Below are 25930 nucleotides of genomic sequence, written 5' to 3' on the forward strand. Positions count from 1 at the left end.
CTATAATAATAGCTTACCCACAGTGGCATTTTCCCATTGAGATATTTTATTTCATATGCTCACCTAATATTATACTAGCTTCCTATTAGAGGAGGTTATTATGAGCTGCCATAGATCCAGGGATCAGCATGGCATCACCAGAGAAGATTTTTCTGCTAACTGATGAATTAGCATCCTAATTCAATGTAAATACTACCTTTACCAAGCAGAACTAGAATGTTTGGAAATTTTACCACTAGATTATCAATATCTGAAATATTAGTAACCCACTAGAGCCACAGTGAGTTTAATACTTGAATTTAGGCATCACTTGTACAACATTGAATTGTCTCCTTTTCTAGAGAATACTTTATTATATGGTTCTTTTTACTGTCAATGATATTTCTGAAGTTACTATCTCTGTTTTAACACAGTGACTGTATAGCACTTTATAGAACAGTCCTGCCTAAATTCTGAATTGTCGTTGAGCAGTTAGGTAGCCTGCCCTGCCCCACATTCTAATAGTTAACGACTTTATCCTCTTCTACATCATGAAGCATGGGTATGCACTGTAGTTCAGCCTATGAGTATGAAATCACAGCTCACTCTTGAAGACACAAAAAGCAGGTTCAGTATGAAGCAAATTTGTGGGATGATCACCTCCCTCAACTAATCCTGAATATAGATTTTTGTCAGGATTGTCCCAGTATTAATAGAAGTCTGTTGTAGTACTTGAATGGAACTGCAAAATTTCCACAAAGGCCCAAACTATGTTATGTGAGACACTCACGTGAATTCCACATACACAAATATCCATGACTACTTACGTCTTTAGCTTAAAAAAAAAAAATCTGATGCATGTTGCATGAGCTTTTTCAACTTGCAAAATTGTTAGGGAAAGACGTGAGTCCTAGTCTTTTGAAAAGTAAAATAGACCTGAGTTCAAATCGTGGCTTTATCATTTGCTAGCTAATTATCCTTAAATTCTTTAACTATTTTAAGCTCGGATTTTTAATGTAAATATGGGGATATTATATACTCAGTTGTGTTATAAAATGAAAGTATGGTGAAAGATAAAACAAGATATACCTATAGAGAACGTAGCATGATAGTCTAGAATTGGCACTCAAACTGGTAGCTAGTATTGTCATCTTTCTGGCTAACTCCTTGTGGTAGAATGTGATGAGGGTTTTGCTGGAGAGGGTGGCAGCTGAAAATAGTAACATGGAACTAGATATAATCAGAAACAAAATGGTTTTCAAAGAGGGATATTATGTACTATATATTTTATTAAGTCATTTTCAGTATTAGAAGGAGTTCTTTAGAGTAAACTTTTTAAAGTAATCCCTCTTGTTCACAGATTCAAATATTGGGGCAGGATCTTTAAAGATTACAGAGCAATAATTGGTAAGAGAAATATACACTAAAACAGATGAAATACTAATTACTCTGACAAAGGGCAGAATATAAAGAAGGCAAATTTATTTATTTTAGTAGATATGTATGGTGATCCTTATATCATTTAAACATTTGACCTCTCTCCAAATTTTTCTTCCATATAAAAAGCTGTAAGAGCAGAAGTGAGTAAACTGCCCAGCCTTGTGTTAGCACCTAACACTGTTGATAAAAGAAAACCGAAAATGAGTATCAGTGGCTTCTGCTGAAAAGTAAAGCAACAGTGGAGTCTCATAAAAATCTGATTACCTTTGGTACTTTTTGGCCTGCCCTTGAAAAAAATGTTCAATATGCTCACCCTTGACTTACAAAAATATAGTTTAAATTTTAATATATACTGTTGTTGCTAAAGGGATCACAAAGGCATTTAATGTAATGAGAAGATAATATTTGCAAAAGAATAGACGTGGTTTGAAATATAATAGTTTGAAGTAGCTAGTGGGATTAAACTGGTTTAGGCAATAGCTATCCTATTTCAGTTTTTTGAAGAAGGTAATTCCAGCCTAAGCTTAAGTAAAGGTGGAGGTACAGAACATACTTAACTTTGCCTTGATATTTTTAAAAGGGAAAAGAATACCAGGCTACAGTGATACTTAGAGCCAAGGGAAAATAGCACTTACTGTTAAGAATATAGTTTGTCAGATAAAACCAACGGGCTATTACCTGTAGTTTTGTAAATTTTAAATTAACAAATTTTTTCTTGAGTATGACTTATGTGCTTATATTGTTAAACTGTTTAACAATATCAGTTTGAAGAAGTATTGCTAAAAACATTAAATTGGGAAATCTAAAATTTAAGAGTTAATCAAAATATAATTCTCTTTTCACAGAAGCTATTTTTTTATATCAATGAATATGTAACTCTGATTTATCATCTTGTACATATGCTACCATTGTCCACTTGTGAAAATGTAGAAGATAATTTTACCTTTTATGCTTAATTGAAGATTACGTCCAGCTCAGTGAAGATTCATACATGAGCTTCATAAATATTCTCTGCATAAAATTTTTTCTCCTGCAAATTAAGTTTTTACTTTATAGTTATCATTTTTTCCTTGATATTCTTAGCACTTTGAGTTGTTGAATTGGGAAATATAATATGTATGCATATATATTTACATACATATATGTATGTAAATACACACACAAAATAGCATAAACTTTCTTTTCAGTGCAGTCTAAAGTTAGAATTCTTTATATTGAGATAATTGCTAGGTGAGAAAAACTAATTAAACTATCAAACTAGTCCAGACTCTCACTATTGGTAGGGTCTTTTCGCACTAGGGTCTTCTGTGCATAATGTATACTGTATATGAATGCTGCTTGAAGTGTAAGTGGAGGACCCCAGGGGTCACCAGGAAGTCCTTCCTTTTCAACTAAGTATCTGTGTGAGGCTGCATTTACTTCATATATTTCAACCAAAACAGCAATTTGAGTGCTGAAGTAGACCTGAGAAGCCAGTTGTCTTCTATTAATCAATACGTTAAAGAAGTTTCAACTGTAAAACGGTGCTATTTCTGTCATTTTCAAATTAGTAAATATTTATTACATCATTTGTTCATGTATAATTGGCAGCTAACATATTAGTTTTAGGTGTACAATATAATGATTTGATATTTGTATACACTGCAGAATTATCAGGACAGTAAGCCTGGTTACCATCCGTCCCATACAAAGTTACAAAAAGTTTTTTTCTTTTTTCTCCTTGTGATGAGAACTTTTGAGATTTACTCTCTTGGCAACCTTCAAATATGCACTACCGCATTATTGACTATAGTCACCATTTGTACATTACATTCCCATGACTTATTTATTCTTTAATTGCAAGTTTGTACCTCTTGACCACTTCACCCATTTGTCCACCTCCAATCCCCCTCCCCTTTGGCAACCAACCATCCTGTTTTTTGTATGAGTTTTGCTTGTTCATTTGTTTTGTTTTTTAGATTCCACATATGAGGTCATACAGTATGTCTCTTTCTCTGTCAGACTTATTTCACTTAGCATGATACCCTCAAGGGACATTCATGTTCTTGCAAATGGCAAGATTTAATTCTTTTTTATGGCCAAGTAGTATTCCACTGTTTATACATACAACATTTTCTTTATCCATTCATCCACTGATGGACACTTAGGTTGTTTCTGTATCTTGGCTATTGTAAATAACGCTGCAATAAAAATAGGGTGCGTATATCTTTTCAAATTAGTGTTTTTGTTTTTCTCAGATTAAATACTCAGAAGTAGAATTGTTGCATCATATGGTAGTTCTATTTTTAATTTTTTGAGGAACCTCCATATTGTTTTTTATAGTGGCTGCACCCATTTACATTCCCACTAAGAGTACATAAGTGTTCACTTTCCTCCACATCCTTGCCAACAGTTGTTATTTCTTGTCTTGTTGGTAATAGCCATTCTAACAGGTGTGAGGTGATATCTCATTGTGGGTTTGATTTGCATTTCCCTGATGATTAGCAATGTTGAGCATCTTTTCATGTGCCTGTTGGCCATCTGTATGTGTTCTTTGGAAAAATGTATATTCAACCTCTGCCCATTTTAACATTGGATTGATTGTTTTATGTTTTTTTGTTGTTTGTTTTTTTGTTTTTTTTAAGCTGTTGAATTGTATGAGTGGTTTATGTATTTTGGACATTAACCCCTTATTGGATATATGATTTACAAATATTTTCTCCCATTCTGTAGGTTGCCTTTTTGTTTTGTTGATGGTTTCCTTTGCTGTGCAGAATCCTTCTTGTTTATGTAGTCCCACTTGCTTAGTTGTGCTTTTGTTGCCTTTGCTTTTGGAGTCAGATCCAAAAAATCATCACCAAGACTGATGTCAAGGAACGTATTGTCCATGTTTTCTTCTAGAAGTTTTATGGTTTCAGGTCTACATTTAAGTTTTTAATGCATTTTGAGTTAATATTTGTGTATGGTGTAAGATAGTAGTCTAGTTTTTGTTCTTTTGCATGTGGCTGTCCAGATTTCCCAACACAGTTTATTAAAGAGACTGTCCTTTCCCCATTGTATATTCTTGCGTTCTTTGTTGTAGATTAATTATACGTGGGTGGGTTTGTTTCTGGGCTCTCTGTTCTGTTCCATTAAACGATATGTTTGTTTTTATGCCAATACCATACTGTTTGGATTACTATGGCTTTGTAATATCGTTTGAAATCAGGGAGCATGATGTCTCCAGCTTTGGTCTTCTTTCTGTAGATTGCTTTGGCTATTCAGGGTCTTTTCTGGTTTCATAAAAATTTCCAGATTGTTCTGTTTCTGCGAGAAATGCCTTTGGTATTTTGATAGGGATTGCATTGAATCTGTACATTGCTTTAGGTAATATGGACATTTTAACAATATTATTTCTTCTAATCTGTTAGCATGAAATATCCTTCCATTTATTTGTACTTCATTCAACTTCTTTCATTCAACTTCTTGCTAGTTATCAGTGTACAGGCCTTTCAGTTCCTTTCTTGAATTTATTCCTAGGTATTTTACTCTTCTTGATGCAATTGTAAAGGTTTTGTTTTCTTAATTTTCTTTCAGATAGCTCAGTGTTAATGTATGGAAATGCAGCACATTTTTGTATGTTGATTTTGTACCCTGCCAGTTTACTGAATTCTTTTAAAAATTATAACAATGTTTTGGTGGAGTCTTTAGACCATGTATTTATATCATGCTGTCCTCAAATAATGACAGTTTTACTTCTTCCTTTTCAACTTGGATGACTTTTATTTATTTTTTTCTTGCCTTAATTGCTCTGGCTAGGACTTCTAATACTATGTTGAATAAAAGTGGTGAGAGTGGGCATCCTTGTCCTGTTCATTAGAGGAAAAGCTTTCAGCTTTTCCCCCCTGAGTGTGATTTTAGCTGTGGGCTTGTTATATATGGCTTTTATTATGTTGAGATACACTTCTTCTGTACAACCTTGTTGAGAGTTTTTTTTATCATAAATGGATGTTAAATATTGTCAAAAGCTTTCTTCTGCATCTATTGAGATGTTCATATGATTTTTATCCTTCATTTTGTTAATGTGGTGTATCACATTGATTGATTTTCAGAAGTTGAACCATCCTTGCATCCCTGGAATCCCACTTGATGGTGGTGTATGATCTTTTTACTGTATTGTTGAATTCATTTGGTAAATTTTGTTGAGGATTTTTGCATCTATGTTCATCAGGGATATTGGCTTATAATTTTCTTTTTTTGTTGTGTCCTTGTTTGGTTTTTGTATCAGGGTAACGTTGGCCTCGTGAAATGAGTTTGGAAGGGTTTTTCTTAAGTTTTTTTAAAGAGTTTGAGGAAGATAGTTATTGAATCTTCTTTAAATGATTGATAGAATTCAGCACAGAAGCCATCTAGTCCTGGACTTTTATTTGTTGGGGGATTTTTTATTACTGATTCAATCTTCTTACTGGAAATTAGTCTATTCAGATTTTTTATTTCTTCCTGATTCAGTCTTGGAAGATTCTGTGTTTCAAGGAATTTATCCATTTCTTCTAGGTTGTCCAGTTTATTGATGTATATTTGTTCTTAGTAGTCTCTTATGATTCTTTGTATTTCTGTTTATCAGTTGTATCATCTCCTCTTTTATTTCTGATTCTATTTATTTGAGCTGTCTCTTTAAAAAAATATTTATTTATTTATTTATTTATTTATTTATTTATTTGGTTGCGTTGGGTCTTAGTTGCGGCAGGCGGGCTCCTTAGTTGTGAGCCCTCTTTATCTTTCTTGGTAAAGAGAATTCAGCTAACGGTTTGTCAATTTTGGTTATTTTTTCAAAGAACCAGTGTTTGGTTTCATCAATCTCAAATACTGTCTTTTTAGCTTCTATTTTGTTTATTTCTGCTCTGATCATTGTTATTTCCTTCTTTCAACTCACTCTGGGCTTTGTTTGTTCTTTCTCTAGTTCTTTTAGGTGTAAAGTTAGCTTGTTTGAAATTTTTCTTTTTTCTTGAGCTAGACTTGTATTATCACCATACATCCCTCTTAGAACTGCTTTTGCTGCATCCCATATATTTTGGTAAGTTGTGTTTCAATTTTTTTTGTTTCAAGGTATTTTTTTTTTAGTTTTTTTTAATAGATCTTTATTGGAGTATAATTGCTTCACAATACTGTGTTAGTTTCTGTTGTACACCAAAGTGAATCAGCCATATGCATACATATGTCCCCATATCCCCTCCCTCTTGAGCCTCCCTTCCAGCCTCCCTATCCTACCCCTCTAGGTCATTGTAAAACATTGTAAAGCACCAAGCTGATCTCCCTGTGCTATGCTGCTGCTTCCCACTAGCTAACTGTTTTACATTCGGTAGTGTGTATATGTCGATGCTACTGTCACTTCGCCCCAGCTTCCCCCTCTCACCCCGTGTCCTCAAGTCCATTCTCTATGTCTGCATCTTTATTCCTGCCCTGCAACTAGGTTCATCAGTACCATTTTTTCCTTTAATTCCATATATATGCATTAGGATATGGTATTTGTTTTTCTCTTTCTGACATACTTCACTCTGTATGACAGACTCTAGGTCCATCCACCTCACTACAAATAACTCAATTTCGATTCTTTTTATGGCTGAGTAATATTCCATTGCATATATGTGCCACATCTTCTTTATCCATTCATCTGTCGATGGACATTTAGGTTGGTTCCATGTCCTGGCTATTGTAAATAGTGCTTCAATGAACATTGTGATACATATCTCTTTTTGAATTATGGTTTTCTCAGGGTATCTGCCCAGTAGTGGGATTGCTGGGTCATATGGTAGTTCTATCTTTAGTTTTTTAAGGAACCTCCATACTGTTTTCCATAGTGTCTGTATCAATTTACATTCCCACCAACAGTGCAGGAGGGTTCCCTTTTCCCCACACCCTTTCCAGTGTTTATCGTTCCTAGATTTTTTGATGATGGCCATTCTGACCAGTGTGAGGTGATACCTCATTGTAGTTTTGATTTGCATTTCTCTAATTATTAGTGATGTTGAGCATCTTTTCATGTGCCTCTTGGCCATCTGTATGTCTTCCTTGGCGAAACGTCTATTTAGGTCTTCTGCCCATTTTTTAATTGGATTGTTTTAAAAATAAACAAATGGAACTTAATTAAAGTTAAAAGTTTTTGCACAGCAAAGGAAACCATAAACAAGACAAAAAGACAACCCTGAGAGTGGGAGAAAATATTTGCGAAAGAAACAACAAAGGATTAATCTCCAAAATATACAAATGTCTCAAGGTATTTTTTGATTTTTCTTTTGATTTCTTCATTGACCCATTGGTTGTTTAGTATCATGGTGTTTAATCTTCACATATTTATGATTTTTCCAGTTTTCTTCCTGTAATGTTTCTTGATTTTCTGTGTGGATGAAGTATTCATTTATGTAAGTAGGTTATGAGGATTCTGCACTATTATTGTATTTCCATCACTTTCACCCTTTAGGTCTGTTAATATTTGTGTTGGATTTTGGTGCTCTTATGTTGGGCACATATATATTTACAAATATTATGTCTTCTCTTTGGGTTGACCCCTTTATCATTATCCAATGCCCTTCTTTTATTGTAGTAGCTGTTTTAAAGTCTATTTTTTTCTGGTGTAAGTATAGCTGTCCCAGCTTTCTTTTGGTCTCCATTTGCATGGAATATCTTTTTCCATCCCTTCACTTTCTTTGTGTGTGTGTCCTTATATCTGAAGTGAGTTTCTTGTAGGCAGCAGATAGATGGGTCTTGTTTATGTATCCATTCAGCCACTCTCTGTCTTTTGACTGGAGCGGTTTAGTTTATTTACATTTTAAGTAGTTATTAATAGGTATGTACTTACTGCCTTCCTGTTACTTGTTTTATAGCTGTTTTGTAGGTCTTCTCTGTTCCTTTCTTTTTCTCTTGCTTTCTTCTCTCTTGAGGTTTGATGACTTTCTTTAGTGTTTTGTTTAGATTCCTTTCTCATTATTTTTTGGTATCTACCATAGGCTTTTGCTTTGTGGCTACTATGAGGCTCACAAATAACAGCCTATGTAAATAACATTCTATTTTAAGTTCATAACAACTTTAAGTTTGAATGCATTTTAAAACTACATTTTTTACCCTCTCCCCCACATTTTATGTTTTTGATGGCACATTTTACATCTTTTTATTTTGTGTTCCTCTTACCTGATTACTATAGTTATATTTATTTTTACTTTTGTTTGTCTTTTAATCTTCATATTAGCCTTATAAGTGATTAATCCACTACCTTTATAATAGATTTACCTTTACCAGTGAGATTTATACTTTCACATGTTTTTGTTGTAGTTGTTGCTACTAATTAATGCCCTTTTTTTCAGTCTGTTTAACATTCCTTGGAAGGCTGGTTTAGTGGTGATAGACTCCTTTAGCTTTCGCTTGTCTGGAAAACATTTCTTCTTCAATTCTGAATGGTAATCTTGCCACACAGAGTATCCTTGGTTGGAAGTTTTTTTCTTTCAGCACTTTAAATATATTGTGCTACTCCTGGTCTGCAGAGTTTCTGCTGAAAATGTGCCGATAGTCTTATGCGGGTTCCCTTGTACATAACAAGTTGTTTTTCTCTTGCTGCTTTTAAGATTTCCTCTTTAACTTTTGACATTTTAATTGTAATGTTTCTTGGTGTGGATCTTTTTGGGTTCAACTTTTTTGGAACTCTAGGCTTCTTGGACCTGGATTTCTGATTCCTTCCCCAGGTTAAGGAAGTTTTCAACCTTTTTTTTTTTTTTTTTTTGATATAAGTTTTCTGCCTCTTTCTCTCCTCTCCTTCTGGGATCCCTATAATGCAAATGGTAGTCTGTTTGATGTTGTCCCATTGGTCCTGTAACCTATTTTCACTTTTTGAAATTCTTTTTCCTTTTGTTGTTCTGTGTGAGTTCCACTGCCCTTTCTTCTAGATCACTCATTCTTTCTTTGCTTCACCTAGTCTGTTTGAACCCCTCTAGTATATTTTTCAGTTCAGTTATCCTATTCTTCAGCTCTTTGACTTCTGTTAGGTATTTTCCTATATTTTCCATCTCTTTGTTGAAGTTCTCACTGTGTTTATCCATTCTTCTCCCAAGTTCAGTGGACATCTTTATGACCATTATCTTTTACTCTTTATCAAGCAAATTACTTATCTCCTTTTCATTAAAGTTTTTTTTTTTTGAGGTTTTATGTTGTTCTTTCCTTTCGAATATGTTCCTCTGTGTCCTCATTATGCTTGACTCTGTGTTTGTTTCTGTATATTAGGTGAAACAGCTACCTTACCAGTCTTGAAGGAGTGGCGTTGTGTTAGGAGAGGAACCCTATCTTTCAACCTCACCCTCGGTCTTGGTTGTCTGTTGAACCTTTGTGATTGTCCAAGCAGCCTGATTTATTCCTGATAGTTCCCAGTTGTTGACGGTGTACCCATTATCTATCAGTATTCCAAAGGGAAGTATCTTAGTCAGTACCTAGCTTCAGGCTGATGGGAAGCCAGACCCTCAGACAGCTTTTAAAGGAGGCAAATAGATAGAGTCCTGTGGGACTGCAATCATAAACCTTGCTGGAGACCTGGAGGTGTCTTTTGGGCAACAGTTGCAAAAATTGGGGCTTCAGTCATGTGTATAAGCTGTTTTCTGGGAGGTAGTAGAGAGCTGTAGCAAGGCCAAGGGACAGTACAAAGATGGTGTTTCCCAGCCTATGTTCCCTGAGCGCAGTTTTGTAGTCTCTAGCTCTGTGTAGCAAGCCTCAATTCTGCCCCTCAAGATACAATTATAGGACAAGTAAATTGTCCTTTTTCACTGAAAGATCTGGGGTATGTTTCAGTCTGCTGTCTCTTGGTGCCTTGGGGATGATAGCCTGCCACAACTGTCTTTCCTATTGTTACAGTCCTGTGGGACCCAAGAATGTAAGCCCCTTGGCCACCAGAGCCAGATAGGTGATCAAGGAGAATCCCCTGTGTATACTGCCCATGCCTGCCAGCTTTATTGAGGCAGCAGGAGAGCTCAGGGCTGGGGTGTGCCAACCAGCTTTTGCAGGGCCACAGGAGAGCACAGGGTCAGGGCATACGTGCTAGCATTACCACGGTAGAGGGAGAGCAGAAAACTAACCAGCTCCTCCGCCTCCCCTAGAGAGTTCCAACAGGCCTCTGTCCCTCTGGTGGATGCTTTAAGACTAGCAAATGAATCTTCTTCACATGTAGTCTAGGCATTTTCATACTGCTGCTTTTGTGCCGGTGTCCAGGGTGAGTGAATCTGCACTCAAGCCCTTTAAGAGAAGTATCTCAGCTCCCTGCAGCCCTATGGGTCTCCTGGATGTGAGCCTCATTGTTTTCAAAGCCAGATGTTTTGGAGACTTGTCTTTTTGTTGCAGGTCCTCAGGGTTGGGGTGCCTGATACAGGGCATGAACCCCTCGCTCTTTAGGGAGAAGGTCTGAATTTGTGAGATCCCTCCCAGTTGTGGGTTGCCACACTGTGATGAGGTTTTTGGTGAGACTGCCTCTGCTATCTGTCTTGATGTGGCCTTTTTACTGTTTGCCCTTTTACTGCTTGCTGTGCAGAAGTTGTTTGACTAATTTTTTGGTCTTTTTCATAGGGAATTGTTCCATATGTAGCTGTAGCATTGGTTTATCCATGGGAGGAGGTGAGTTTAGGGTCTTTCTATGCCACCATCTTGGACTTTTTCCTAACATTTTGTTTTCTAATATGGTAAATGGATAGACATAAGTAGTGACCTACTGAAGCCCATTCTTACCAGCTCGAGAGAGCCAGTGTTGTTAATCTCTTCTTAAATCTTTATTCAGATGTCACATTGCTAGCTTGAAACTAGCCACATTGGGAGTATTTACATCATGGAAATGAGTTGAAACTACAAATTTGGCATTTTTGAGGGTAAAGGAGGGAAAGCTGGCTGTTGAATATATGCCATTGCACAACTAGATATAATACACATAAACAAAAGTTTTTTGGTGTTCTCAAAAAATTTAAGATCGGAATGGGCTCAGGGACCAAAAAGTCTGCTAATCATAAATGAACTGCTGGTAGTTACTTTACTGTACAAGTTCAACAGCAAAGTCTGTGCTAATATATGATCAAGGCGGATTATCAGCCGGGTGCTTTGTCTTTAGAGCCACTTTACTAGTTTCCCCTATGGTGTCTTCCAACAAGAGGAACTCCATAAAGTGATGTGAAGTCATAAGGTATGTCATATGCTTTGTGGTTGACACCCTGCTAAGTTCATAGCTTACTTACTTGTTGAGCGATCAGAGACTCTCAGTATTATGCGAATATAGAAAATTGGGGGTGAGAAAAGATTCTGGGCTTGAGTAGTTAGAGAAGTCTTTAGGGAGGAGGTAAAGCATGAGATGGATCTTAAAAGTTTTTAGGGAGGTGTATTGGCTGAGGGATGTGGAAAAGGGGTTAAGCATATGGGAGGTAGAGGCAAGGTATGATTTTGCTGTGAAGAATTTGAAGAGTTTTTTTAGGAAATAATGAAGCAGATGGGGTTGAAAGAAAAATCAGGCTAAGAATTTGGAACTTAACTGGATAGAGCATAACCAGTAGTGTATATTTTAAAAACTGGATCAAATGTTAAGGTGAAAGAGGTCTTTTACGGAGATTAATCTGGCAGATCTGTGTAGATTAGCAGGGAGTGGTCTGAAGCCAGGTAAACCTGTTTTAATCGTCAGAAAGGAAGGATAGGGTGAAGAACCTGGGCTACTAATTCAGAAAGACTTTGGTTAAGATCCTTCTTCTGCCACTCTGTTATTTTCAGCTCATGGATAAGATGAAGATAACTAGCTAGTTGGGTTGTAAGTAACACAAAGGCATGAAAGAGTTTAGTAAAGGTTATGTGCCTCGTACTATGCTAGAACCTTCAGTGAGAGGTATTATCAATGCTACTTTTGCTACTACTACTTCTACTGCCACTACTTTTATAATAATATTTGATGGGCTATAATGAAGATTGAAACTGGTGAACCATAAGTAGAAATAGGATGTAGAAACCAGGCCCATCCTTAACACTGATGGGTGCAAGAGTACAAGTGAAAGTTCACTCATTATATTTCTGAATATTTAAATGCTGCAAATCAGTTAACTGTTAAATAAAATGTGCTCTACCTCCTAATTTGACTGATACGGCTTTGTAATGAGGTGGATGATCATTTAGAATTTACAGATTTTTTTAGGAGTTCTGTTCTAGAATATAGTGGCCAAAGGAGAATTGGCCTTCTGTCACCTTGTTCTTCTCCTGTAGTCTACCTCCTTTTGCCCATATCCTAGGTTCTTTGCCATAGCATGTCCACATGCCTATTCCCCAGGCAACCTTGCCTCACCCCTTGCAAGCTATCTCTTGACCGCCCCTTGGGCCTAGAGGTGGGTTTGCCTGCATCTCTGTCTGCCTTGGGGACGATACTTCAGGGCTCTGTATGTAAATTTGGGATCCTGGGAATCTGCTGTGGTAGAGTGCTGAGGAGTCAGAGAGCATGCCCTGGACTCTGCAGACTTCTCACTTCAAGAAGAAGTACCTGGCCAGGGAGCCAAAGTGGGTTCTCTAAAGTGTAAGGCCCAGGGCAGTGACTCTTTTTGCCTGAGTCTCAGGATGGTGCTGGAAGGGATCATCTGACATGGGTGACAAATCAGCAGGATTTGTTTACTATTAGTTGTGAAGTATGAGAAAATGAGTGTGAAAAAAATGAATACCAGGAGAATTATAAAGCCACTGAGAGAGTTAGCATAGTATGTGGGAGCAGATGAGGTGGGACCTGAATACAAAAAACTGTGTTTTGCTTGGCATTGAATACCTAATCAACTTCTAGCATATTGCCAAGCACATAGTAGTGAGTCAATAAATGTTGAAGGGCAAGATGAAGATACTTGGATTATTTGTGCCAGAGATGAGAAGAAAGTCATTGTAGAATATAGAAAGAAACAAGAAAATAAGTTCTTGTGGGGCCAGTGTAGAGTTTTGAGGGAGGGAGCATCTTGCTGTGATTGGCATGGTAGTGAGTGAGCTACCTGTGTGTGTGGACCATGTATATTTAATATTTGTATGTGTGGCGCCTAACATAGTTGCAGTTCTTTTTTAAATAAGTAATTGAATAATATTATATGAGAACAGGCTTTAAGAAATGAATTGGATCTTAAAATGATTAATGGCAAAGACAATTTGTATTATTAGTGATCTGATATGGAGTCTGAGAAACTTGTAATAATTCAAGACATGAAGAGATCCCGAGCAATTGTGTTAGTTTCAGAATGAGGTGGCGAAAGATGTCTTCAAAGAGATTTTACTTGTAACCTGTTTGGAGAGGAGTAGAGGACACAGATAACTGTAGATTAGCTTGAATTTTCTTACTTGATATTCACTCACGTTAAGTACAGGTGAGGGTGGTTGGAGAAGAGAATCCAAGCTAAAGGACTTGGTAGAATTATCTTAGAAACATCTGATTATGGGTATGTATAACTCATAGTCATTTTGCTCAAAGTTGTTATGAAATATTTAGTCACTTAATTTATAATAAATATGTACAATAATACCTCATGTCAGAAAATATATGTCATAATGATAATAAGGTAACAGGAAAATCTGATAATAGGGTTAAAATTGCCAAGTTCTTTCTGAGAACTCTGGTGTGTTAATTAGTGTAGATTATTGCATTTTTGCTGTATCTGACTTGTAATCGCCTAAATACACAGCAAACACCTGTGATTACTTTAGTGATCCTTGTCTTGTCATGTTCAAGTAACCCCGAAAATGTGTATTTAGACTGTTCCCTGTTCATATATACTCAGCTGTGCCTGTTTGCTTTGTTATTTTTCTGAGTTTAATGGACCGACATAAAAATTTATGGCAACTGTCACTTAATGTCACCTTTACCTTTAAAGAAAAAAAGAAAACAAACAAAACTAAATCACGCCAGGCAGCTATGATGCTGTTTACAGTTGACTTAATGATCAGAATACTTTGTACGAAATTTATCTCTGATATCATGGGCCAAATTTAGGGCAAAATCGGTATGAACATATATAAACAATATACTTAATTACATTTTTATATGTAAGTGTTACCCTAAATTTAATTTATTAGCCAGTAAAAATCATTAGTTTTAAAATAGCATTGCGCATTTGTCTCTGAACCAAAGATTTCTTTTTAAAATTTCCATAAAACTGAATAATCATGTATATCTTATTAATTTTCTCCAGTTTGTGACCTGTTTGTATGTTGTTTCTGCTTGTTTATTTTTAAGAAATAAATCTTATTTAATTATTTTTAAGGAATGAGCAAAGGTATGTCAGCTGCTAATCCATTCTCACTTTTGCTTCTCTATATCAGGCTGTTCTCAGAACTGGCTGGTCTCTCATCTTCACAATTTAAAAGCATAGGTTTTTTCAAAGAATTCTTCTCTTCATTATTTTCTCTCACTTAAATTTTTCCTGATTATTAGATTAATATGCTTACTTCAATTCTAATTCTTTGAAAAGTAGAAGTTCTCTCTCCTTTTCTGTAAAATCAATGCAACATTTTTTTTTTTTTTTGGCTAAATAGGAAACTTTAAAAAATATAGTTATGCAAAGAAATACTTTAAAAATAATGCATTTGTATGGTAATTAGTATTTATCCACAAATTCAATAATTTAAAATAATCATATATCTTCTAGATATCAAAGAATTAATTTTTAATGTTAACCTAATTCTTCTTGCTTTTAATATTTTAGGCCACTTGGTCATTCTGGCATTTTATGGTAGAGAATACATTGAGTTTGGCTCATGGAAAGAATATGAGGTAATTGATCCATGTTCTCTATAAATTATGAACTAAATGTACACAAAACATAGAGTATTTTAATATGTCAAATACGGGGTCTCATGTCTGAATTTTTTCAATAACTTTTTAAAATGTGAGATTTTGAGATAGGTTTTTCCTTTCTTGATGGTTGACAATAGCTAATATGGTAAGGAACTTTTACTACTTGTATATGTTTAAGACAAAACAGTATTGGAGCTGTTCTTCACATTATACGGTTACAGTTAATATTTTTAAATGCTTCAGATAGCTTATTAGCTCTCTGTGGGGCTATAAAAACCTCAAGAGAACGCCTCCTTCCTATCCACCTCCCCAGCCCACCCAAAGTAGGATTAAAGGCATGCTGCATTGAAAAGTACTAGCAGCTAGCGCAGGAAATAGTGTGAAAGGGCATTGAGGCTCCTATAATGTGAAATTTCTAGGCCCTTCTCAGGGTGGTCTAATGAAAACAAATATGAGCCTCATATGTTAATCTTTTGCTGTCCCTTTGGTACTCTTGTGTCACCCTGCATGATGCCTGACTTGGGCATTCTAAAATGGCACTCAGCTAAGTGCATATGCCACATTCATATCCATAGTTGTTTCATAGATTACCAAGCATCAAGCCTGTATCAGAATTAGTTCAAATTATAGATAGTAAAATATAGCAGCTATCCTTATGAAATTCAGCCAATGACATGGGAGTGTGAGAATCAGTGGGTACTAACTATTTAGTAGAGTAATTGGCTAACATACTGCTGATGTCATAATTCCCCTACTCAATAATGGGTTGGTTATGTAAGAAGGTGCAGCAGTTTGGTGTGTGAACTTCTGCTTCCACTACAGCAGTACTTTAAAGAGGCTTTCCATTGGCATTCAGAAAGGTGAAAAGTGCAGAGGTGGTAGTGGGAGGGGCATCAGAGGGATAGGCATAGAGTCTGAGTACATGTAAGCTGTTCATCATCATTGGTCTTTGAGATTATGCTGTACCCGAATTGAATTACTTTCTAACCTTCCCACACAGTTGGAATGCAACTGAAATGCAGCCCATTCAAGGTGGTAAAACACTGCTCTTTTAACATTTCTTCAGTCTTCAGCTTCTGTGGGACGATAACCACACAATTTGCTGGTTAAGAGACTTAACCAAGACTCAAGAGAAATAAGCTGGAGCTATTTCCTCCATTTCAAACCTGTGGTTTTATAAAAGTCCACCACAGGGTGCACCAAAAATTCCCCTAACCACTTTTCAAAATTTTTTATGTATATAAGGTTGCAGGAAAGATAAAGTAAATAGTTTTATGTCTAAGACCTTTGTAACATGATTTATAACAAAAACTATGCATTTATGTATAGGCGTTATAATTAAAGAGCTATAATCTTTATCACTGATAGTATATTTAAAGAGACTCAGTGCCAACTCTTTCAAATAGTTTTCCTAGGAAGTTTTGCAGCTTTATCATATTTATTAAATCATTTGAGTTGTCTGTATTTAACAAATGAATGATATTCTTTTTCCTTATCATTCATTTTTCATGATTGAGGGCATCTGGTATGGGCATTGATATCATACCTAATAATTGTGAAAGCTCATGTGGGCCTAGAGAAAAGAGTGTCCATAGGGTACTTCGATTAAAAATGCTTGCAAATAATGTTTATTAAAAATAGGTTAGTGGAAATTTAAAATAAAAAACCAGTGGATATTTTGGTGGAGTCCTTCTTTTGGGTAAGTTGTAGGAGATGAATTTAACTTGAATTATCCTGAAAAGTCATAGAAAACAAGTCTATATGTGCTGCCCTTCCCACTTTTTCCTTTTAATCTGACTTTTGGGCTTTCATTTTGATAGCCTTAAACTCCTTTGTTATATGTGAAATAAGTAAGTTGTCTTGGGAAGCGGAGGGGTAGGGAGGGAAAAGTATTTTTATTTATTGCATAGCATATGGGCCGTTAATTATAATATACTTTATATTTACATCGTAGATCACACTTTATAAGGTTCTTTTGTATGTACAGCATCTTATCTAACTTTCCTCCTGACCAGTTATATGGGACCATATAATGGATAGGAAAGCTGAGTCCAAGAGAGGTTAAGAAACACCTTTGAAAACTGTTGCACAGCAAGTAGTTGGAAGATCTAGCATGTGCACCCAGATCTTGTGACTCTTAACCCAGTGTTCCTGTCCACTACATTAGTAATTTGCAAATTGTATTTTCCAATCAAAGAAGTTCTTCAGGAGCTGCCTTGGGGAATGTTGGTGGCTGCAGAGCAGGTCCATTTTTGTCTCTTTTTCTTTTGAGGCTCTGAGTAGTATTTCATTAGAAGTAAGCTTTTAGAGCCACTGCTCTGTACTGTTTTTTCTTTGTGCAAGGACTAAAGAGAAGCAAACTATATCCCTCTAAGTTACAATCAAGGCTGTATACCTCTTGTCCTACTGGCATTGTGGATCTAGAAATAAGAATTAGACTGTTGGCATTTTCCTTACTTCTGTTCCTTGTCAACTAAGTACTTACTGAATATGTACTGAACACAGTATGCAGGATGCACAAGTTACTAGCTTTTTACCAGGGCCAATGACAATTGGTTTTAAAATAGTAATATAGTTTTTGTAAAAATTAAAATAGAAACTGTTCATATTAAACATATTATATCTTGGTCATAAAGTGGCATTAATAAGCATCACAATTTTTATACAATTTAAAATATTGCTTGTACTTAATAATCCCAAGGCTGGTAGTTAAGCATATTTGTTCTTAAAAGTAATTTTCTTAAGCTACTATCTATGTATAGAGTCTTGAAAATTCTAGATTGTAGTAGCATTTATGAGTAATGCTAATAGTGTCACAGAATGGTTCCTTCATCATATTATAGAATTCTAGAGTCTTTGATAATAATGGATTCCAAAATATGTTTTCACCTTACCCAAGTATGCAATTAAGCCTTATTGTATTGTAACAATCTATGAAATTACATATCTGCATATAGAAAATAAATTCCATCAGTGGTCAACAAAAACATCATGAAATTTAATAATGGTTAAAAGTTTATCACACAAATTCAAGATAAGAGTAATTGTTATGGAAGCAACCTAAGTGTCCATTGACAGATGAATGGATAAAGAAGATGTGGCACATATATACAATGGAATATTACTCTGCCATAAAAAGAAACGAAATTGAGTTATTTGTAGTGAGGTGGATGGACCTAGAGTCTGTCGTACAGAGTGAAGTAAGTCAGAAAGAGAAAAACAAATACCGTATGCTAACACATATATATGGAATCTAAAAAAAAAAAAAGGTTCTGAAGAACCTAGGGACAGGACAGGAATAAAGACACAGACGTAGAGAATGGACTTGAGGACCCGGGGAGGGGGAAGGGTAAGCTGGGACGAAATGAGAGAGTGTCATGGACATATATACACTACCAAAAGTAAAATAGCTAGTGGGAAGCAGCTGCATAGCACAGGGAGATCAGCTCGGTGCTTTGTGACCACCTGGAGGGGTGGGATAGGGAGGGTGGGAGGGAGACACAAGAGGGAGAGGATATGGGGATATATGTATATGTATATATAGCTGTAGCTGATCCACTTTGTTATAAAGCAGAAACTAACACACCATTGTAAAGCAATTATACTCCAATAAAGATGCTAAAAAAAAAAAGAATAATTGTTAGACTCATATCATAGCATTGTACACATTTAATGTATCAACAGTTTTGTACTTTTTATTTAAAAAAATTTTTATTGAGATATAGTTGATGTACAATATTATATAAGTAACAGGTGTACAACATTATGATTCACAATTTTTAAAGGTTATACTCCATTTATAGTTATTATAAAATATTGGCTGTATGCCCTATGTTGTACAATATATCCTTGTAGCTTATTTATTTCATACATAATAGTTTGTACCTTTTAACCCCCCTACCCCATTTTGTCCCTCCCCTTCCCTCTCCCCACTGGTAACCACTAGTTTGTTCTCTGTATCTGTGAGTCTGTTTCCTTTTTGTTATATTCACTAGTTGTATATTTTAGATTCCACATAGAGTGACATCATACAGTATTTGTCTTTCTCTGTCTGACTGACTTCACTTAGCATAATGCCCTCCAAGTCCACCCCTGCTGTTGCAAATGGCAAAACTTCATTCTTTTTTTCTTGAGTATTACTTTTCTTAAACTTAGCCATTGAGCTCTTAGTTTAGAGTGCTAAACTAAACACTCTAAACTAGTAATGTTTGACTGTTTTCTCCACAGTTCATTCTGAACATGGAACAATTAGAGAGGCACTGAAAAGGGCAGCAAAAATGGATATTGGCAGGAGTGAGGAAGGATTCAAGAAGCGTGGGGGAATCTGTTTTCAAATTTACTTGTATTTCTCTTTATTTTTTATTACAGAATTTCAGCTAAAAATCAATAAAGCAACAAAATGACAGGTATGTTAGATCCTTAAGTTATCTCCTTGAAAGACAGACGTAAGTAGAATGAGCTTGAATTATAGGAAGGACGATTTTAATTTGTCATAAAGCAGATATTCCCTTAAAGTGAGTGGCAATAGAGGGATATTTGGGATGTCATACTCTATAAAGATCTTTAAGACTGGAATAGTTATCTATTCAACTAAATATATGTTTTATCCTTGAAGTCTCTACCAAGCTGAAGGTTCTTTTAGCTGAAGCTGTTAATTGCTAATTGCTGGAAATTAGCTAATTAATTAGCTAATTAATTAGCTAATTAAGCTGCTAATTGATTGGAAATGTATGCAATATGTATATACTTCTCTTATAACTAAATATGATATATGTAGTTTATGGAGATCCTTATATTATTTTTCAGAGATAAATTAAGATAAAAATTGCAAGTACATTTCAAATTTGGGATTATAGAAAGAACTAAAGTGTCCTTAATCTGAGAGGTAATATATATTCCATATTATTATGTGTGATTTAAAAATACTTGATAAAAAATACAGAGGAAGGCAGCCATTAGTTAAAAATGTGAGAATGAAGCTATATTCTTTGGCAAGGTGGTTTAGTGCAAACAGCTAATGCGTTTATGAGTTAGTCAAACCTGAGGTCAAATCATGGTTCACCCACTTATTAATTCAATATCCTTATGTAATATGAGGATAATAACTGTTGCCTTGCAGCCTTGTGAAAACTAAATAAGGGATATATGTGAAGTACATAATGCAGTGCTTGGTACGTAGTAGTGCTTAATAAATGATACACGCATGCCTTGGAGATATTGCAGGTTCAGTTCCAGACCATTACAATAAAGTGAACATTGCAGTAAAGTGAGTCACATGAATTTTTTGGTTTCAGTGCATATAAAAGTTATGTTTACACTATTCTGTAGTCTATTAAGTATGCAATAGCATTATGTCTAAAAAAATAATGTACATACCTTAATTTAAAAAAATATTTCATTGCTAAAAAATGCTAACCATTATCTGAGCCTTCAGTGAGTCATAATCTTTTTGCTGGTAGAGCATAGAAGGTCTTGCCTCGATGTTGATTGTTGCCACGGGTCAGGATGGTTGTTGCTAAAGGTTGCGGTGGCTGTGGCCATTTCTTAAAATAAGACAATAGTGAAGTTTACCACCATTGATTGCCTCTTCCTTTAAAAAAGTATTTCTCTGTAGCATACAAGGCTGTTTGGTAGCATTTTACCCACAGTAGAACTTCTTTCAAAATTGGAGTCAGTCCTTTCAAAACCTGCCATTACTTTATCAACTAAGTTTATATACTGTTCTGAATCCTTAGTTGTCATTTCAACTATTTTCATAGTGTCTTCGCCAGGAGTAGATTCCATCTCAAGAAACTACTTTCTCTGCTCATCCGTAAGAAGCAACTCCTCATCTGTTCAAGTTTTATCATGAGATTGCAGCAATTCAGCCACATCTTCAGGCATCACTTCTAGTTCTCTTGCTATTTCTGCCACATCTGCATTTAATTCCTCTACTGAAATCTTGAACCCCTCAAAGTCATCCATGAGGGTTGGGATCAACTTCTTCTAAATTCCTGTCAGTGTTGATATTTTGACCTCTTCCCATGAATCATGAATGTTCTTAATGGCATCTAGGATGGTTAGTCCTTTCCAGAAGGTTTTCAGTTGACTTGGACCAGATCCATCAGAGGAATCACTATCTATGGCAGCTATAGCCTTATGAAATACATTTCTTAAATAATAAAACTTGAACGTTGAAATTACTCTTTGATTCATAGGCTGCACGATGGATGTTGTGTTAGGAGGCATGGAAACATCCTTAATCTTGTTGTATATCTCCATCAGAGGTCTTGGGTGAGCAGGTGCATTATCAATGAGCAGTCATATTTTGAAAAGAATCTTTTTTCTGAGCAGTAGGCCGCCACAGTGGGCTTAAAATATTCAGTAAACCATGTTGTAAACAGATGTGCTGTCATCCAGGCTTTGTTCCATTTATAGAGCACAGGCAGAGGAGATTTAGCATAATTCTTAAGGGCTAGGATTTTCAGAATGGTAAATGAGCATTGGCTTCAACAAAGTTACCAGCTGCATTAGCCCCTAACAAGAGAGTCAGCCTGTCCTTTGAAGCTTTGAAGTCAGGCATTGACTTCTCTTCTCTAGCTATGAAAGTCCTAGATGGCATCATCTTTCATTATAAGGCTGTTTTGTCTACATTGAAAATTTTTTGTTTAGTGTAGCCACCCTCTTGAATTAGCTAGATCTTCTGGATAACCTAATGCAGCTTCCGCATCAGCACTTGCTGCTTTGTTCACCTTGCGCTTTTATGTTACTGAGGTGGCTTCTTTCCTTAGGCCTCAGGAACCAACCTCTGCTAGCTTCAAACTTCTCTTCTGCCGCTTCTTCACCTCTCAACTTTCATAGAATTGAATAGAGTTAGGGCCTTATTCTGGATTAGACTTTGGCTTAAAGGAATGTTGTAGCTGGTTTGATTTTCTCTCCAGACCACTAAAACTTTTTCCATATTAGCATGAAGACTGTTTCACTTTTAATTTGTGTGTTCCCTTTTAATTTGTGTGTTCACATTTAATTTCCTTCAAGAACTTTTCCTTTGTATTTACCACTTGGCTACTTGTTTGGTGCAAGAGGCCTAGTTTTCAGCCTGTCTTGGCTTTTGACATTCCTTCCTCACTAAGCTTAACCATTTCTAGCTTTTGATTTATTTATCTTTTTAATGACTTTTTTTTTTTTGATGAGGACCAGTTTTTTAAAGTCTTTATTGAATTTGTTACAATATTGCTTCTGTTTTGTTTTGGTTTTTTGGCCTCGCGGCATGTGGGATCTTAGCTCCCCGACCAGGGATCGAACCCACACCCCTTACATTGGAAGGCTAAGTCTCAACCACTGGTCCGCCAGGGAAGTCCTGCTAGCTTTTGATTTAAAGCGAGAGATGTGTGACTCTTCCTTTCACATGAATACTTAGAGGCCATTGTAGGGTTATTAACTGGCCTAATTTCAGTATTGTTGTGTCTCAAGAAATAGGGAGGCCCGAGGAGAGGGAGAGAAAGAGATGGCGGAATGGCTGACTGCTGGAGCAGGCAGAACACACACAAAATTTGTCAGTTAAGTTCATCATCTTGTATGGGTGTGGTTCATGGTGCCCCAAACAATTACAACAGTAACATCAAAGATCACTGATCGCAGATCACCATAACAAATATAATAATAAAAAAGTTTGAAATATTGTAAGAATTACCAAAATGTGACACAGAGACACAAAGTGAGCACGTGCTGTTGGGAAAACAGCGCCAACAGACTTGCTTGACGCAGGGTTGCCGCAAACCTTCAATTTGTAAAAAACGCAGTATCTCCACATGCAGTAAAGCAAAGCACAATAAAACAAGGTATGCCTGTAGTTCCCTTCATTCCCCCATACGTCTTAATGTTTGTTTAGGAGTTTGGATCAGGAAAACCAATAGAACAGGGAGGGGATTAAGGGGCAAATTGAACTTCAGTCATTTGGGATATAAGATTCAACATACTTCTTGCATTTACTCTTTAACTTCTCAAATTTCGCTTTGTCCTGCGGTGGTCAACAAGGATTTAATTGCTTTATTATATTAAAGAGATACCAGTTTTGGTCCTACCTTGAGCAAAAGCTTCAATATCAGACTCACTCTTAGGAAGAAAGCCATATGGAGTTGTAAGTAGGAAACCACAGGTGAAGCAGAAAATATTAAATGTCTTCAGATTTTAACTTCTGGAAAACTCACTTTTATCGAAAGGAAGTAAATGTTTACTTAAAAGTTCAGTGTGGCAGATGCATTAGTTTCTTGGAATTTATGGTCAGTCAACTCTCTGTTTTAATTAGCATAATTGTCTTAGGTTCCCTTCTGACTACTATTCACCCCTATCCTTCCTGCTCCACCCCCTACTCCCCAGCTATCCTACATTATCTTCACTTCTGAATTTCTAAAGGCTCTGCAAATAGCCAGTTTCCCTAAGTTTATGGTAAAACTAATTTAGCTGCAAAACCTGAATAAAATGAGGTGAGGTACTTAAGGGTCTTTCTTTACCCCACTCTTTGAACATTCATGCATTTAGCTGCAGAAGTGTTAATGTGAATGATTATGGGTTGCTGCCCCAGATCCATCTGCAGTGTTGTGTATGGTACTGCTTTCTAAAATTAAAAAAATTCTGAGTCATGTGACATATCTGAGCCAGTGGCTTCCAGGAGGGGGTTGTGAATCTGTTTCATTATTCCATTTTATAGATGAGAAGACTATGCTAGAAGAAAGTAAATTACCAAGGTTTGAATGGTAAATTAAGATGTTAAGTAAATTATTCAGGTAATGCATAGTAAAGCCAAATTTAAACCCAGCAGTCTTATACCAGAGCCCATACTCTTAAACTACAAGGCTGTTTGGCCACCCAGTTGCCAAGGCAAGATTGAGCTTAGTTGGCACCCGTATGCATGTCTTGAGTTGACATAATTACTAATCTTTACTAATATAAGGAGGCATATACCTAAATATCTGTAATGGAAGATAATCTCCTTATAATTTGTATGTGAGTATGGACTATTAAGCTTTTCTACATATTTGGGTATAGATATATCTGATCATAGATTTCCCCTAGGTATATTGGAGCCCAGCCACAAAGGCTTGTCTCAGGTTGAGGTAGAAAACTGTCTAGTTTCTCCATTGTCCATCCTCATTATTTTATATTATCTATATCTCACTAAGTGCTAGAAATTGTTGTTTTGACTTTTTTCAACAAATTATTAATGCCTCTATGTTGTAGGCTAGAAATACAACGTTGAACAAGAAAATCATGGTCCCTTTCTCAGCAGGGGACACTTGTCATTGTGGATGGGACAGTTCTTGGTGGGTTATCCTGTGTTGTAGCATGTTTTAGCGACTGTGGACCAAAATGGCATTAGAACCACTTCCCCTCCCCAATCACTGTGACAACAGAATGACCCCAAAGGTTTCCAAAGTCATCAGGTAAGGGATGGTGGGATGGTGTAATGGTTTATCTTGATGTTATTCATACTCAGCCTTGAGGATAGTAGCTGCCCACTTGTCCATGCACTATCCAAGTTGAATAATTGATTTTAAGCATTTCTTTTTCTAGAATACTGGCTTCATGCAAATAAATAGAGCTGAGAGAGCTACAAAGCAAATAACTAAACTGATTACACTCCGGGTACAATGGCTAAACTGAAAAGCAAGATTAGTTGTGGATAATCTTACCAATGGCTAATTGAGAATTCTCCTTATACTGTAAATAACGAGCGTAAGTTAATAAACTCCCAAGTTAACATACCAAGATGATGCTATATTTTTTTAAGCTATAGAATCTAAGTCTCTAGGACTTTATATATGCAAATTATTTCTTAAAGACATACAGCACATTTATGCTAAGTATATTTTGTAGCACAAACATTTCCGCTTTGCTTTTATTTTTTTAAGAGAAATTTTTAACAAAATTACAGATTTAAATAATTTGTAAATAGAAACAACTATGAAGGATTTATGACTTGAATTTGTCATTTGAAAGAGGAATAAAAATAAATTTTCATTCAGTGTCCATATTAACTGCCTTTTAATCAGTATTTTATATTAAAAGTAATAACATTTGGAAGTTTACAGAGCCTCAGGCTTATGACAGTTGACATTTAAATGACAATTTTATTGTATTATGATTACAAAAATTATTTATATGCTATAAAACATTCAGAAAATCCAGAAAGGTACAAAGAAGGGAGTAAAAAAAATTATCATTCTGCTCAAAGCTTACTACACATCTGCTCACAAGATTATTATTATCATCTTCTGAGAATTTCTCTCAGTGAGTATGTATGTGCTCACTCTGGCATTCTTGGGTGTGCTTCTCTCCACATATGTGCACGCTCCCTCTCCCTTACAAACACAAAAATACATGCACTTTCTCTTAAAAGTTGGGTCATCCAATTTGTTTTTTAAGTTTGACACTCATATCTTTTCATGATAGTAAATAACATTTTATGCATTCTTATTGGCATATCTACTTAAGCAGCTCTCTAGCTAGACATTTAGGTGGTATCCTGTATTTTGGGTTTATGATTAATTATTGTATATACACCTTGTGCATCATCCAATTATTTTCTTCATATGAGTTTTTAGGAATAGAATTGCTGGGTAGAAGGCTGGGTACATGTTCAGTGTTTTTATCAAACACCAAATTGCTGTCTAGACAGGTCATACCATTTCATACTTCCAACACTAACACTTTAATGTTTTGTTTCTTTGCATGCTCTCTGATACTAGGTGTGATCAGTCTTTG

The 25930-nt window shown here is 35.8% G+C and overlaps 1 protein-coding gene across 7 annotated transcripts in view; it reads left to right on the forward strand.

The window, feature by feature from the left end:
• RFX3 (regulatory factor X3) overlaps positions 1-25930 on the forward strand; it is a 296992-nt gene that overhangs the window by 25676 nt on the left and 245386 nt on the right. For 2 of the 7 annotated variants that reach the window (XM_057549444.1, XM_057549447.1), the window contains exons 2-3: positions 15096-15163; positions 19556-19593. The exons of 4 other annotated variants lie outside the window; for them this stretch is intronic. Coding sequence is in view for 2 of the 3 variants with exons in the window: in XM_057549447.1 (XP_057405430.1) it covers positions 19587-19593 (7 nt within the window). In the remaining variant the exon portion in view is untranslated. The remainder of the gene's footprint in view (positions 1-15095; positions 15164-19555; positions 19594-25930) is intronic. One more of the 7 variants, XM_057549448.1, reaches the window with a different exon arrangement.

Source organism: Balaenoptera acutorostrata, chromosome 6 (genome assembly GCF_949987535.1).
Source record: "Balaenoptera acutorostrata chromosome 6, mBalAcu1.1, whole genome shotgun sequence".
NCBI lineage: Eukaryota > Metazoa > Chordata > Mammalia > Artiodactyla > Balaenopteridae > Balaenoptera > Balaenoptera acutorostrata.